Consider the following 16,390-nt stretch of genomic DNA (forward strand, 5'->3'; position numbering starts at 1 on the left):
AAAGTCCTTAACCCGAGGTACTACTTCCGGGTTAGCGGAATCTGTAACCTGAACTGTTTGTAGCCTGAGGTACCACTGTATCAGAAAGTTTAAGTAATCACATAAAGTTTATTTAACTATGCTTAAAATGCTTTTTCCTATAGACCCCTGAGTGACAGGTGGTTCAGCATGCTTGTTTGACTGTCTTGATCTAAGACAGCAGTTTCTAAACCAGGAACCGTCCAGATACTGCTGGATTCCTATCAGCCCCAGCCAGCACAGCCAATGGTCAACGGGAGACATAGTCCAACAACATCTGGAGGCCATAGATTCTCCACTGTTGCTCTACATACACATGGTTCCCCCAATGAAGCGCCACCTTAAATGTTATAAAAATGTGTCTATTACTGGAAATATTGGGGACTATCTGCTTCTAGTGCCCATATATTTTGTCATTCTTTTGCTGAAAACACTGCAATATTGTTATATTTCTGCATTACAGACTGTGCAGCAGGCCAAACCTTTTCTTCTGATGAAACGGTTAGCTTGTCACTTGATATCAAACTGCAAACTTGGTCTAGGCTAAGGCTAAGGAATTCTTCACCAAGCATCACCTCAGGAAAATGCTGCTCTGTTCAAAACAACCAAAAGTTGAGAAAATGAAGGTTACAATGAGTCTAAAGAAGGGACTAGTAGGAGCAGTAAATTATATTGCATTTTTATGTTGTGAAATAATAAGAAGAAGAATGACATAGCCTGCACAGAATTACCACAAGCAAGGAAAGAGGGACAACTCCACAGCCACAGTGCCAAGCACATGTGTGCACTTGAATCTCCGTATTGTGCACTTGAATCTCCGTATTCAAAAACAACAAGCCCATACCTTGGGGTAGTGCACATACATTGCTTGCCAAAGGTCACTCCTGTCTGAAACACTGCTGTCATAAGTGTTTGCAATTCTGTTATATGGACCTGTGGCCCTGGCTCAGTATAAAGCAGCTTTCCTATGGGCAGAAGCAATCAGAGTTGCCTGTAATAGCCTGGGAAGCTGCCTGCTACAGAGGTGGAGTTCTCTATTAGCTATTGAAATGTCATCCCTGTATTTGCCAGCAGGTGGCCCTTGCAGAAACAGATCTCAGCCAAACCATGCACAATACACTGGTCTACAGGCCACCCTTTAGGGTAGAAATGTAGGAGTGCGATAATAAATTTGCAAAGGCAGAAACTTACACTTAGCAGGCCCATGTCATGTGCTTTAAGTCACTTTTTCAAAGGCGATTTTTTTTCCTAGTAAGTGACCTCATCTGCTCCCTCTTACTCACTTTTAACATGCAGATGTTTTGTTTGACCCAGTTAATGTATAGCCAAAGAACTTGGATAGCATTTTTTGAATGACTTTTCATTAACATTACATAGGATTCTGAAGTAAAAGGGTTCATGAAGGCCAATAAAACAACAAACGCAGCTCTTATAATTATCCAACAGCCGATCTAAACTGAATGCAATACTTGCCTGGTTAAAGATTAAACAATTTTAAAAACCAAACCTTGAAGAGTGAGCCATTTGTCTCAGACACCAGTTTCTCCTTTGCTTATTATGCTACAAGCAAGTGACTGAAAAGGTTTCATCTGGATTTGCAAGTAATTTGATTCTAGAGTGGCCATATTTGTACTACTTCCTAGAGGCCTGTCCTATATCTGAAGGGTTGTCAGAGGACAGTCCTTTATTTGAAGGATGGTCTGGTCCAAGTCTGATTTAAATAAAAGAGAATGGCGAGACCTTGAAGTTGCCCATCAATTGTTGGTGCCTGGATGCAGAGCAGGAACATTTGTCACCATCTTCCTTGTTATGAAGAAATACACTGTATTTCTATTTAAATTATAGTAATTATTTCTAAATTTGTATCTGTACATATACATTAGCATATGAAAATATTAAATGACTGTGTTCTCCTGTGCCCTCTTTTGCAGTTACTCATTTCATCTATTTCTGGTGCTGCATTAAGTGGCTATCTTATTTAACACCTGCCATTTTCTAATCACTGTGTTTCTAAGCACAACTGCAAATGTCACTGTGAAGGCGGCTAACTGAAAGAAGGTCTAACGTCTCAGAGAGCAAGAGCCTGCTTCACTGTAAGGAATTTTAAGCCTATGTGTTGGAAACACTTTATCTGAAGACTATCAAAAATTTAACAGACAGCCAAAAGATGTTCCTGGGCTCTGTATTTCTGTCCTGCCCACTGGGCATAGATCCGATTCATATTTTGAAAATCAGTAACATTTCCAAATAATAGAGGGTAGGGGACACATAACATTGCTGGTGCAGTCCTCCTGTATCCATCATGGATGCTATCAAAGGCAGCATAAGGTCCAGGATGAGCAGGTACATCAAACTATGGCTTTAGTAACATAGAAAATGTCGTTGCATCTCAGTACAAAACTGGAACCAGCAGCTGATTTTGAAAATGACAAAAATTCTAAGTATTTCTACCCTTTTAAGTAGATTCAATCATCTGCTTCTCTGCCTCCTCCCTCATTCTTTGCTTATGAGGAAGCAAGCAGGAAATTGTCCTCCAGGCATCGATATTTCAAAACAAGAGACAACTTGGAGGCATGTTTGATCACCTGCATAGGCGTTGGCCTGTTGCAACAGTTCAGTGCAAGTATGCACATCTGCAAAGGCGCGAATACCAAGGCAATTCGTGGGATGGAGCTGAGATTGAAGAAAGTCACAACAGTTTTGTCGAACATCCATTAGCTGTAATAGGCTGGCTGCTGGTAACAAAACCTGAAAGGCAGAGGAAAAAATGGCAGAGAATGAGCAACTATACTTCACCTTCTTGGATAAATATTCTGTTGCAACTTGAACAGCACAGTTGAGGAAGAGACAACGAAGCCATTTCAGAGTCACGAGGACAGACTACACATGACCAAAAAGAGAGATCTCATGCAGGCAGTCATCCTTTTGATATCTCCCTTTCCCTTCAAAGAGGATGAAGATGTGGAACAGAATTAATAGTTCTGGTATGTACGTCATAGCAAATCCACCTAAAATTACAGGATTTCTCATAAAGATTAGTATATAGAGTAGGTGGTGTTCTTAAAAAAGAAGCTAGAAGAATACATTGTGCTATTTTTACTTCTGCATTTTGAAATTATCCGCCACTGAATAAATCATTCCTCATTACCTCATTCTTCACAGCATTTTGATTTTACCACTATGTTCGGGCACATTCCCCATTTGTTGTTTTAATACCACACTGTAAGTGTGCACAGCTTCCTTATGGTGTAGAAAGGGCTACATGTTATTGCCCTGCATGTTTTACAAGCCATGAACATACATTACAAAGCTGATACAGCCACTACCCTCAGGAGAAATTATATACAGTCATTGTAATGAGCAATAACTTAACATGTACAGTAGTTGCAGCCCTTTTGAATACAAAGAATGTAGTCCTCAAGGTCAAAGAAGCCAGTCATCATAGAAACTTTACATCTCCACAAAAAAAAAACCACTTCTTTATGAACAGCACTGGTACATCAGCACCTGCTGTCCAACTTCACCGTGAATCATTTTCCATTACAGGCAGCAAACTGTTAGTATATCCAAAGGGCTCATACTGCTGAAAGAATCATATCTGTATGTGACATTCTGGTGATGTCAATGATATCTACAGTACTGAATGAAGGCAGATTGAGAAGATGGCCTGGGGCACTTACATTTGTTTATCTGCCAGGAAGACTCCTCACCAGCTTTAGCAATGAAAAAGCCGTTTTTTAAAAGGCAAGGCCCTTTTAAAAGCTAAACAGTATTAATGTCACTCTTTCCCTCACTGCTAAATATGCATTTACTCTGTTGGAATCAAGCAAACTCATAAGCAGGTCTCCAAGGAATGATCTAGAAAAGCATGACAAATATCGTTAAAGACTTACCTTGCCATTACACTGTGTTGGCAAGAAGAAAACTGTGTTCATCCACTGCCTCAACTCACTTCATCCCAAAAGAACAGTAGTAAAACTGCAACGTGCCCTGGGGTGCATTCACTGTACTATTCCAGCAAGAAAAATCCAACCCAGCTGGATCACACAGGAATATTACAAATCAGTAACTTTTTCAGAGAATGCTAACCCCCAACAGGCAACAATAAAGCACAGAAATTAATTAAGCTATGGGCTCTGGCTCCCAAACACTTTTGATTCCTAGCACAGATTAACTTAAATTAGCAAAAGGAAACTAGTAACAACTGTTTCTTTTTTCCAGCAATTTCCTAGAACTGCTGCGGTGTATTGGAATTCCACTAATATGATAAAAGTTTCAAGTTTCAGTGTAGTTTTAGAACAACAGTTCCAAGTAAAGGGCAAATTCACATCTATGCTAATTATCTGTGAACCACATAGCCCCATTTTTTGCTACAAAGATGGCCTAGATTGCCTACCAGGGCAGTAGTTCAGGCTCATACTTACCCTCCTCTTCTTGTGCATTCCAATTCCCTTCCTCACTTCCCAGTTTGTGAGAACTATGTCTCAAACCAGGTCTTCCCTGATCCACAACACTGGATCCTGTTATTACTGAACACCTGTTTTTATCTGTTTTTATCATACAGCATTGTTTTTATATTGCAGGCCACTTTGAGACCTTTAAACACTAAGTGGCCTGCATTGCAGGGGGCTGGAACAGATAGAATTGTAGAGCCAGAAGCGATCCTATGATTTAAAGGGCTTTCAAACAAGCATATAACAACTATAATGTTCCATGGCATACAAATCAGATAAACTATGGTTAACTACAAACCACAGTTTGCATCGAAACAAGAACTGGAAACCACAGATCAGACTGGGATTCTGGTTTGTATTAAAACTAGGGCATACTACGATAACCATAGTTTGCCTTATATTCTGATAAAATGGCAAACTAAACCAAACAAAGAGAAGGAATGTGCAAGCGCACAAGGAATGGTGCCAACATCCTTGGTTGTGATGTCTGAACAAGACCATTGCCCCTCGGCTTTGCCATTCCTCCACCCCCCCACCCCATATAAGAACAATAATAATTAACTTTTAAAATTCCACAGATTGCTTATATACTGAATGTGAAATTCTTCATACATTCTAAATTGTTACATAAATGTCTGGAGCCAAATGACTGCTGCTCTACAGCACTTGATACAATTATTCAGCCGTGACAGAAATTAAACTGGGTTGGGAATACTTGTATTAAATAGCAGAGCAGGGACCCCCTGGGACAAAGTGGCACTGGCCTGCAATGTTTCCACTAAAAATACTCAAAGACAGACAGCAGCATTATCCAATGGTGCAAATATCTAAGCGCATTACTTGTGAATCCACATGATCTTTCAGCAGCAGACCTGTCCATTAAAACAGAATTCAGGATCCTCAACAATTATATCAGTAAAGCATTTAGCCATATCGCTTTTCAAGGGCCAAATCCAAATTATCAAAACACAGAAGACTGGCATTGATATAAGTTAAAGCGCTTTGACCCAGGGTGCTTTACTTGTACCTAAGTTCCAGTTACAGATAGGTAGCCGTGTTGGTCTGCCATAGTCAAAACAAAAAACTTCCTTCCAGTAGCACCTTAAAGACCAACTTAGTTAGTTCTTGCTATGAGCTTTCGTGTGCATGCACACTTCTTCAGATACACACTGTATCTGAAGAAGTGTGCATGCACACGAAAGCTCATACCAAGAACTAACTTAGTTGGTCTTTAAGGTGCTACTGGAAGGAATTTTTTTGTTTTGTACCTAAGTGATTGTCATGATCTTCTTATAACCCACCAAGGAACATGAGAAACTGCCTTACCCCAAGTCAGACCATTGGTCCATGTAGCTCAGTAATGTCTACACTGACCAGCAGTGGATGGATCTCCAAGGTTTCACGCAGGGGTCTCTTCCAGCTCTCCCTGAGATGCCATAGATTGCATCTGGAATCTTCTGCATGCAAAGCACATGCTCTCTTACTAAGCTTTGGTTAATATGTTCAAAGGACTCAAAGGGCTCTGAGGGCTAAGTGAAGATAGGGCAGCCAACATGGTTCTTCCCAGATGCTTCAGACTACAACTCCTACCACCCAGACTACTGGCTAAGCTGGCTGCTGGGAATTGTAGACCACAGCATCTGTAGGGCACCAAGTTGGCTACCCCAATGTAAAATCTTCTGATAAAGGTACCCCTGACCATTAGGTCCAGTCGCGGACAACTCTAGGGTTGTAGTGCTCATCTCGCTCTATAGGCCGAGGGAGCCGGCATTTGTCTGCAGACAGCTTCCGGGTCATGTGGCCAGCATGACCAAGCCACTTTTGGCGAACCAGAGCAGCGCACAGAAATGTCGTTTACCTTCCCACCGGAGCGGTACCTATTTATCTACTTGCACTTGACGTGCTTTTGAACTGCTAGGTGGGCAGGAGCTGGGACCGAACAACGGGAGCTCATCCTGTCGCAGGGATTTGAACCGCCGACCTTCCCATCGGTAAGCCCTAGGCTCAGTGGTTTAGACCACAGCGCCACCCACATCCCAAACCATGAATATAAGCTCTTAAATTCTCTCTCACTCTACAATTGCAGTAGTGTAATATTACTCATTTTACACCAATGCTGTACAAAATCTTTTAAATGCACAATATTTTTGCCCCTAGAATACTAAATCTAAGCAGAGACAGCTGGAGAATGGAGAAAAAATTATTACCAGTGTAATCACAGTATTTCCCACATATTATAGACTTACTCCTAAATGTGTGTAGAAAGCTACCTTAAACATCAAATTTGCCATTCAGTTACAATGTGACTACCCAGAAGATGCCCTCTTTAGGGAAGACGTGTAGAACATAATTTAATTTTATAAAGAAACATTGCAGAATTCTATTGCTGAACATAATTGCTGTAATGATAGTAATATGACCTGATTTCCAGGCACATCCTGAAAGATCTCTAACTTCAATTCCTAGGTAATCTTTTATTATTGGAGTCATTTTAATCTCACCTTTAAAAATGAAAAATTATGAAGGCAACTTACATAAGTAAAACATTAAAGCAAGTTTTCTTGTACATAAAACTATGTACAAGAAAAGGCAGAAAATCACTCATGGTAAGGCTTGGAAAATAATTTTTTTTTAATTCAATTTATCGATCTCCCCAGGAAGGGAGCCACCACTAAAAAGGCACCTTTAAGCTCTTCTCACCTGAACATTTTCTTCTGTGACCTCTATCTCAGCAGTGTAGATGTAATCAATCAGCTTACTTAAGGTTAGTCCATCAACATCTTTTATCTCGATCTTCTTTGCTTTGCTTTCAGTCATATCTCCTGAAATTCAAATTTAAAAATAATTCCCCCCCAAAAATGTGGTTTGTGTTTCTATTTCCCCCACCCCACCCCCTTAGGTTCAACTGAGCACGTGAAGAAATTTCTACCTATCCGTCTTAACAAAAACAAAAATAATTTTAGCACATTCTAAACAGTGATCCCATTTCTAGATGTCTAAGAAATACTACCAAGTTTATGATTTCCACTTTCAAAATTACTTTAAAAATCTGTTTGGCAAGTTAAGGCATCTCTGCTGCACAGCTCTGAGAACAGATAGCTACAGTTCATATAACTGAAAAGCCAATATTCTTTTCTTTTTTTAACAATATGTTTTAAAGCAGCTGGCCCTGTTTGATACTCTTCCATGAAGAAAGACAGAAATATTCTTTGTTCCCTTTTCTACATTCTTAAAAGGAACAGAAGCCAACAGGCTACTATCGTTATACTCACTCAATAGGATTGCTCTTCCTTTGAAGAAAACCTGTCTACAAAAGAAAGGAATTGGTAACTTGCATGTATCTTAAGATTCCATGCATTTATTTTGCAGTAGTACGTTCCATTGGAAAGTACGTCCATGTTTGTATTCCGTGACATAGCCTTCAAATGGGAGGTCTGTATAAGGGACAGGCCAGAATATCTGGTGTCCACTGCAAGTTGTACCAAACGTATGTACTTTTGAATGGCTTTTCTCTTCGTTATGTGTGCGAAACAATAGAAGTTATTATGATGGAAGTTGCAAATTCAATTAATAGCTTTCTATTACAAGTTCTACTAGCATGATATTGTCAAGCTTCACAGTTCTACTCCTGTCTTAACCAAGTGGTAAGGATTCCCTACATTTGCCGACATGGTCAGATGGGCACCTGCACTAGTGATCCATGGCAACTGACATTTGAGGAGGGAAGGCACTCCTCCAACCTGCAGTGTTCTATGGCTGGAGTCATCTTCTGAGGTAGTGATGGGGAACCTGTGGCCCTCCTGATGTTGTTGCACTACAATTTCCATCATTCACCACTGGCCACGCTGCCTGGGTATGATGGGAGTTGAAGTCCAACAAGCTCTGGAGGTCCAAAGGTTTGCCATGTCTGTTTTAAGAAATACCATCCCCTGCTTTTTCATGTTGCAAAATACCAAGTGTTATTTATTTTTTTGAAAGATTGAAATACCCATATCTCTCGTGGAGGAGGCACACATAGAAAGACCTCACATGATTATCACAGGGTCTGGATTGATTTATGTGGGGTTTGGCGGTCCTTGAAGTATGGCGGTTGTGAGCCATTTGAGGCTTTATAGGTCAAAACTATCACTTTGAATTGGGCCCAGAAACTAACTTGCAGCCAGTGTAGTCCAGCCAGGATCGGTGTAATATGCAAGCCAACTCAAGAGTATACAGTGTGATTGCTTACTTGTGAAATATATACAGTCCTAGATGTAGGTAGCTGTTTGGGGCTGTAACAGAGGAGCTGCAATTGGTCCTCTTACTAAGAGGAAAATTTGCAATCTCTTATCATTTGCACAAGCTGCCACCCCATCCATGGAGGGAGCAGCTTGAGGGTGGGCGTTTGAGCTCATACAGCATTTATTTTTGCTGGCTCTTCTTTATAAGTGCTATAGAAAGAGAGAGTGCTGATGTCAGGCAAGGCTCTTTTGAGCTATTTGTGTATTTGATGTATTTGTACAATAGCTGAGTACCTCTAACTTTAGATCAGTTGTGCTTGAAAGCTTGAGACTAGGTTTTATTAAATTGTTGTATAATTTCCCCCCTTTTCTGTCATTTTATGCAGCTGAAGGTCAGCAACTAAATCAGCACTGAACTGGCCTGTGGGCCAAACACTGAACTGAGGGGGTCACAGTTTTCCTCGATCTCATTCACTGGTGGAAGAAGTATGGTAATTGGAAAGGGACTGTTAGGGTGGCAGGCCCTGCCCTGTAGAACTGCCTACCAGTAGAGATTCAGCAGGAACCATTCCTCCTTGCCTTTAGATGTCTTTCGTTTAGACAGGCCTCTACAACATGAATTTCTTTTATTTTAACCAGTTAGAATTTATTTATGCCTTTTCATTGATATTTCTGTTGATTTTGTTTTTATATGCAGTATTCCCTTTTGCTATTTTTGTTATGGAAGTATAGATTATGAATTCATAAATAAATGAACCAAAATAAAGCTGTCCCATACATGGTCGGAAAATTTGCCCATCTGGCCCACTGCAGTCTTCTCTGACTAGCAGTGGCTCTTCAGGGTCTCAGGCAAGGAGGAAGGCCTTTTCCTCCACCTGTTTAATTTAACTAGAGATCCCAGGGATGGAACATTCTGGCTACAAAGTACATGTGTTACTAGAATCTTTCCTCTGTTCCTGCCATCTTAGGCCAAGAAGGACTGTGAAGAGGCTGTGTTACAAGTTCATACTGGCTTCCGTAGTGAGTATTAAAAGGGAGAAGGGATGAAATAGGGGCAATCACATGTGTCACTGCTTGGCAACCACATAAGCATCTTTTAACTTAGTTATTGTTAATCAAGAAGCAGAAAGGGATAATGGCATGGTAGCATGGCAACCACATGACTTTCACCTCCCCTGTCCTGCTGTTTTGAATTAAGATTAGTACAGAAGTGACTGCCACTGGTGCACCTTAATTTAAAGTGACCCAGTGATGATTAGGATTAGGTCCCAACCTCTTCCATCTTCACTCTGGGGGCAGAAGGCGTCCTTAAAGAGCCAGATCCACCAACTGCTCACTAATTTAGGTCCTTACCTACATTTCACCTTTGCAGGAGTCAACCTGAACAAGTAGTATCAGCACAGCTATTAAAATGCACTTTAAACTAGCACCTTGCTACTTCTAAGGGCCAATTCTCACAAGACAAGTGTCTTACATGGAAGTGTTCTGATTTTTTTTAAAAAAACAAAACCCTATATGGACCCCACATGTTGCATGTCACATGAGATGAGTACACAGATGTCTGTCTATTTTGCCACTCGCCACTTAAACAAGGAGGAAAGTAACTATGGTTTGCAACTGCAATAGCTATTGTGAAAGAAGAAAATCCACACCTTACCTCAAAAGCAAGCTATCAAGTGTAAAATATATTAATGGTGCTATATACTTCCACAATTAATTACCAAACCATTTTCTGTAAAACAGTCATTCAGAAATCTGTGTTATTCCCCATGCAGTGTATTTTGTTCTCTTATAGCAAAATTCCTAAGGACTAGTTCACATGTTAAAGCTGCTACATACAGAGAGTGAGACAAAGCAAAGAAAGGGAGGCAAAGTAAATGTGGTGGTGTTTTTGCAGGCATCAGTGGCAGCACACAGGCTGAATCCCCACAAAATATCCCTCAAATCTCAGGCTCAGGCTCACCTACAAACTTGAGCCCGGGCCCATGGCAGCCTTAACATGAAAATGGTCTCCATTATGGAGCTTACTCCGATCTTTGACATGCCTCACCAGTACAATCAAGTCTGGGATGAATGCTCCTAATGCAGGATACGTTATCTGGAAACACACACAAATGGCTGTTCACATAGTAAATTATAAACCTCATGTTTCCTTCCCCCCGCCCCACATACAGAACACCTTTAAGAACAGTCACAGGCCTATACTCACACCCTAATGGATACCAAATAGAACTAATCTGCATCTTAGAATCTGCACCCTACACTGGCACCCAACACATAGCTTGACTCCAAATATATTTTAATCAGCAAATAACAGTTATTTGCTCAAAGGCCCAAAGATACCTGTAAACATTGCACAGAAATACGGACTGCAGGCTGCCAGGACAATACGATGGGCTTCGATCTCAACATCTTCAGCAACAATCACCACATCACAGAGAAGCCGCTTGCTGTGAAGACATCAAAAAATCATGGTTTCAGAACGTGCTTCCAAACTGCGCATTCTATATGCAGACTTGAAATGGTTTAGTTTCCTTGAATGACTCTTCTGCTATACAGCACTATTAAGGGGGATGGGGAGGTGCTTGCTGTAGCCTTTTTAGGCAGCCCTCTGGAATATTCAGTTCATTTTTAATTAACAAACATGACAATTTAGCTAGATTTCAAGGTTATAGTCTCGCAAATCTTATTTCAATATGTGGGTGAATTCAAGATCCAAGTGTTCAAACATACAAAGAACTGTTAAAAAAAAATCCTCATCCATTTTGATGAATACTGAGCTGAATATATTTATATCTACAGCTTATGCAAAAGGTTTTTTTCCTCTGTAATTATGTGTAGGTGTCTTAAGACCAGTAATCCATTATTGGATGTCAAGTAATTTTTAAATAACTGAGAATAGCACGAAGAAACATCTTTGGAGGGGCTTTGTCTTTTATTCAAAGCAGTAGGTAACACAGCAGTAGTTTCATCAGTCTTGCACTGAGTCTCCTCCCTCTTCAAGCCCTTCCAAAAAAAATTACCCCCAAAGAGAACATACACTTACCTCAAACCTCCTGCATTGTCCTCAAAACAGAGGCTAGACCACACATGAATGGTAGAGAACCAGCGCCCCCCCACACACCAGATGATTCCCAACACTGCCATGCCTGCTACCAATAGGCTGCTAGGAGGAAGAGACCATTTGTGATGGCTGCCAAGAAGCAGATGTTGGCAACTTATTTCCCTCCCAGCCTTTCTAGTTTGTACATGTTCCCTGTACAAGGAGTTTGCAAAGGGACTTAGTGGGCAGCAGCAGCAAAGGCCACTGTAGCTCAAATTGTGCATTATCTTCTTGGGGATGCCACACACAAAAAGGACTTGCCACTGGGATATCCCAGGTGGAGAGGCAGCAGATACAGAGAATGAATAGTAAGAGCAGGCAACACAATAGAAAGGGGTAAGGAAACTCTCCTCCCTCCCATGCCCCATACACCCCCCACTGAACCCCTAAAATAGCATCCTAGCCACATAGCGCACACTAGCCTCCAGCCACTAGGGTTCTTGCAGCACACAAGTCTAGCACACTACACAACAGCTAGGGAAAGGAGGGGACTCCACAGGTTAAGCTAAGAAGGAGGCCTCTTGCTGGCTTTCCGCTACCAAGGTCACCATGTCTGGACAAGGGGCACCTGTTCTCAGTCCATCCTCTGTGACAGTGAAGGCTCAAAGCACAGCTGCTATCACTGACACTAGCCAGTCCAGGAACTCCAAGCTAAATGGGAAGGTGAAAGCACCTGTTATTGACATAATACCTACCCACTATATACTTTACAGTGTGGGGAGGAAAGGAATGCAAGGGACTCTGCCTGAAATATTATAAACTAAGGGACCCGATGCATTTGTGGCCGCTTGACCTCCTACAGAAATGGCCACTGGCTGAGCCAGCAGAGATACGTATGGAGTAAAGTGCAGCTCCCCCCCCCCGCTCGCCTGTCCCCAGTCATCATTAAGTTCTCACTGGTCCAGACTTGCCATGTGCGTAATATTGCCATGGAAATCAGCCTTTGCTAAAAACAACAGATTTAAGGCATTCAAGCAAATGCCACAATTTAGTTCTACTACAGCTCAGCAGCAGCAGGGAGCCAAAAGCATAAATCGGTAATAAGCACACAAGGAAAGAGACAACAGAGGCTTAAGGGCAGCTGTAGTCTTACATGTTCAAAAGGGCATCATGCACAAGAGAAGCCATTAGTTTCCACAAAGAGCAGCACTGTCATACGCTCCCCCATTATCCCCCACTGCACTCAAGTTACAAAAGGAATAAGCTAATATTATATCACTCCAAGTACATATTCCACATAACTGAGGCAGCCAAGTGCTCAGGCACATAAGCAACTTTACTCCAGTCCCCTCCTGTTCTGTGACAGCAGACTAGAAGTAGAAGCTATCAGCCCCAAGATAACGGGGGGGAGGGGTAGGACTCTTCACATAATGCTGATGCCCCTTTTGACATTACAGACATGATGCCGGGAGCTGCTGTTCCATGTGTTCATCTGATAGCATTGCCATAACGCTTAAGAGCACATCACCCTTTGGATCATTATCAAGGAATTTTTGCCCAGCAATTTGGTGGCAAGCCTTTATGCATTATAGCATCTGCAGCAATTCTGCAGCCACCTCTGAAGAGTGCTATAGTCCTGTCATGGTCAGAGTGTGTTGCAATTCAAGAACAGTCGAACCACTGAAGTCAAACGGAATCCATTCTGGAAGTCCATTCAACTTCCAAAATGTCTGGAAACCAAGGCGCAGTTTCCAATTGGCTGCAGGAAGGCAGCCAAAATGGCTGCCTTGAATTTATGTTTCCTAGGGGATCTGCATATAGTATACACCATATCATAGGCAATACAATAAGATTTTGCTGCAGATGTTGATATGCACAAATCTGTTATGAGCCAATCAAAGTCAAGCACTTTTATGTATGAGAAACTAAATCTCATCGGATAGCAGGGAATAAATATCTGACCCACAAATAGCTCTTTAATCTACCGTGGGCACAACAGAGACATTTTGGCTTCATTTACTGCATCTCTAAATAATGTATGGCAGGCAGATATGTAATCAGATTAAGCTCAAAAAAAGATGACAAACTCAGACACACAGACCCCTATCTTAATTACATACATGATTATTGTTTACCCTAGAGCCAATTTTTATAGACAAATGTGGGGCCAATGATGGACTGAACAAGGAATTGTGGTATTTAAAACAAAATAGACTTAACAGTAGAATAACATAGGAACCTAAACAGGCTCTTTTAGCCAACATGAAATTTCTAACTGGTGTGCAAAAGGATTGGTAGTCAAACAGAAATCAATTTTCACTAACCATTTTTCTCTGCAATTAGGCGTAGGTGTTGTAATACGTGTAACACTAGATTATCACTTTTTAAATAGCTCTGATCTTCTGGAGAACTTGATTATGTGGTGATTTGCACCAAATGAAAAAGCGCACCAAGCATTCTTTTTATTTAAAGAGAGATTCTTTTACTGTGGGAACATTTGAAAATGTTTAAGTGGGTTTATAAAAAAAATTTTGTTTTTAGCAAAGCAGCCACAAGCATGTTTGTGTAAAGGGAAGCAGCAGCAAAGGCCTCCAAACATATAATACTATGCTTGCTTCTTTCTACTGAATAACCTGTCAGCTATCTTGATTTGTACTGAAAGTAGAATAATTCCAAGCCATTTCAAATATCATACTTATAATATGCTTGATATCCTCCTGTGGCTGACTTCAATATCACAACACTCACAACAATAACGTCACATCAGTAACACTGGAGGCAGCAATGCTTCTGAATACCAGTTGCTAGAAACCACAGGAGAGGAGAATGTTCTTGTGTTCAAATCCTGCTTGACGGTTTCCCCCACAAGGATCTGATTGGCCACTGTGAGAACAGGATGCTGAACTATAGATAGGCCAATGGCCTGATCCAGCTGGCTCTTCATCTTCCTATGAAGTTTTGCATCAAGCGACTGATCTGAATAACTTAAGAGCTTTCCACACTAGCATAAAAGCACCATCCTTGTGTGAAAACTACCTGTGTGATCTGGGAGACCAACATGACACAGAACTTTGTATTTTGAGACACAAGCCTGCTTCAAAGCAATGCTCCAACGGAACCTCTTTTTTACAAAGTAAATATGTAACTTAGATGCCTCCTATTCAAACTAACAAGTGGCAAGTGCATGACAATGCAAATTGAGCACAAGAAGTACCTCCTTAGTTCATTCATGACTTTGAATGCCTTTCCCATGTGACAAGGATTGATGGTCACTGTTCGCTGGTCCTTATCTTCATCTTCCTCAAGTGGTTGGGGGGATCTCTTGATGCTAAAGACAAGGGGGGAAAGAAAGTTGATTTTTTTTTTAATTCTCAAGAAATAAGGGAAAATATGACCCAATAACAATTCATGCAAAACTACTGGCAGGCTCACTGACTGTGGTACCACAGTTTCATGGTTTTTTCTGGCACTGGCAGCTGTCTCCACTATGTTCTGAAGTGTAACTAGAGTACCCTTTTAAGATCTCAGCTATGCTGTACATGCCTTCTACACAACTATGTGAAATATGTGCTAGAGTGGCATGCATAAGTTTTTTCTGAACTGATACAAATATTTGTGGATCCTAGACTTGGGCATTTCACATTTCAAGTAAGACATATGCATATCTACCAATTTCTGAAAAAATTAAGAAAGGCAAATGGAAATTGATCATTTGGGTTTCAAAACTACAACAGTTAGATCACAGTGGTTTTATCACTGATCTCTTATCTACTGAACACACACCAAAAAAAAAAACCACAGCCCAATACCTTTTATTAAACCTAGAATAGGCAAGTGTATAAACTATTCTGCACATTACCAAGACGCAGGAATAGTGTGAGTCACACATCCTTTTTCCATGCATCCAAGCACTGTGCAAAGGGGAACTTGCACATTTTCTCTGCAGGAGTCACTTATATATCCTCTATAGTTAACATGCAAAACAACCCAATTAATTCTTCTGCCCAAGACTGAAGGTCAGTTCATATTACCTTAAAAGGAATGAATGCAGGTGTACAGAATGAGTCTTTTTCACTACATGTCCAGTTCCTAATGTTTCAATAGATGTACATCTATTATGCGGGCACAAACAACTGTCAATGCGCAATGGAAATCAGGACTTAGTTAAGCAGTAAAATAAAATGCACAGCCACCTCACTATATGCCATAAAATTAGTCCATGTGTCCTTTCTGTGTAATTTCATGGTCTTATGAACTGGACCTTACATAAAAGACCCAAAACCCTTGTTTAATTTAAAATGCATAAAGATACTCAGAGTTACTGTATTTCCTTAATGTAAAAAAGGCAGGTTATAGATCTAAAGGCAATGGAAACAAACAAAACAATCTTGCCAAACCAGTTTCCCCTCTAAACAAAAAGACAAAACAAAACACATTCCCTAACAGCACTGCCAATACAGCTGTATGCAAATACTTCCGCAAAGGGCCTGAACCATTTCCTAAAGAGAGAGGCCCAATTTCAACATAAGGCTGGGCAAGACAGAATTCAGCCATGGGGTGTTCCATACACCAGCTTCACATTTAAACTAGGCCATCAGCCCCTGCACATGCAAGCCACAGACCTCTGGTGTGGTAGCAGTGTATGCACAAGGAAA

General features: G+C 40.9%; 1 protein-coding gene across 6 annotated transcripts in view; it reads right to left on the reverse strand.

The window, feature by feature from the left end:
* KLHL3 (kelch like family member 3) overlaps positions 1-16,390 on the reverse strand; it is a 48,945-nt gene that overhangs the window by 16,129 nt on the left and 16,426 nt on the right. For 5 of the 6 annotated variants that reach the window (XM_081893580.1, XM_081893582.1, XM_081893581.1 and 2 more), the window contains 5 exons: positions 14,950-15,063; positions 11,036-11,142; positions 7,173-7,294; positions 2,604-2,766; positions 501-610 (listed from right to left, as the gene is read on the reverse strand). In XM_081893580.1, the coding sequence (XP_081749706.1) occupies positions 501-610; positions 2,604-2,766; positions 7,173-7,294; positions 11,036-11,142; positions 14,950-15,063 (616 nt within the window). Of the gene's footprint in view, positions 1-500; positions 611-2,603; positions 2,767-7,172; positions 7,295-11,035; positions 11,143-14,949; positions 15,064-15,766; positions 16,030-16,390 lie in introns of those variants that run through there. The other variant, XM_081893583.1, reaches the window with a different exon arrangement.

Source organism: Podarcis melisellensis (assembly GCF_964234715.1).
Source record: "Podarcis melisellensis genome assembly, chromosome: 2".
Classification (NCBI taxonomy): domain Eukaryota; kingdom Metazoa; phylum Chordata; class Lepidosauria; order Squamata; family Lacertidae; genus Podarcis; species Podarcis melisellensis.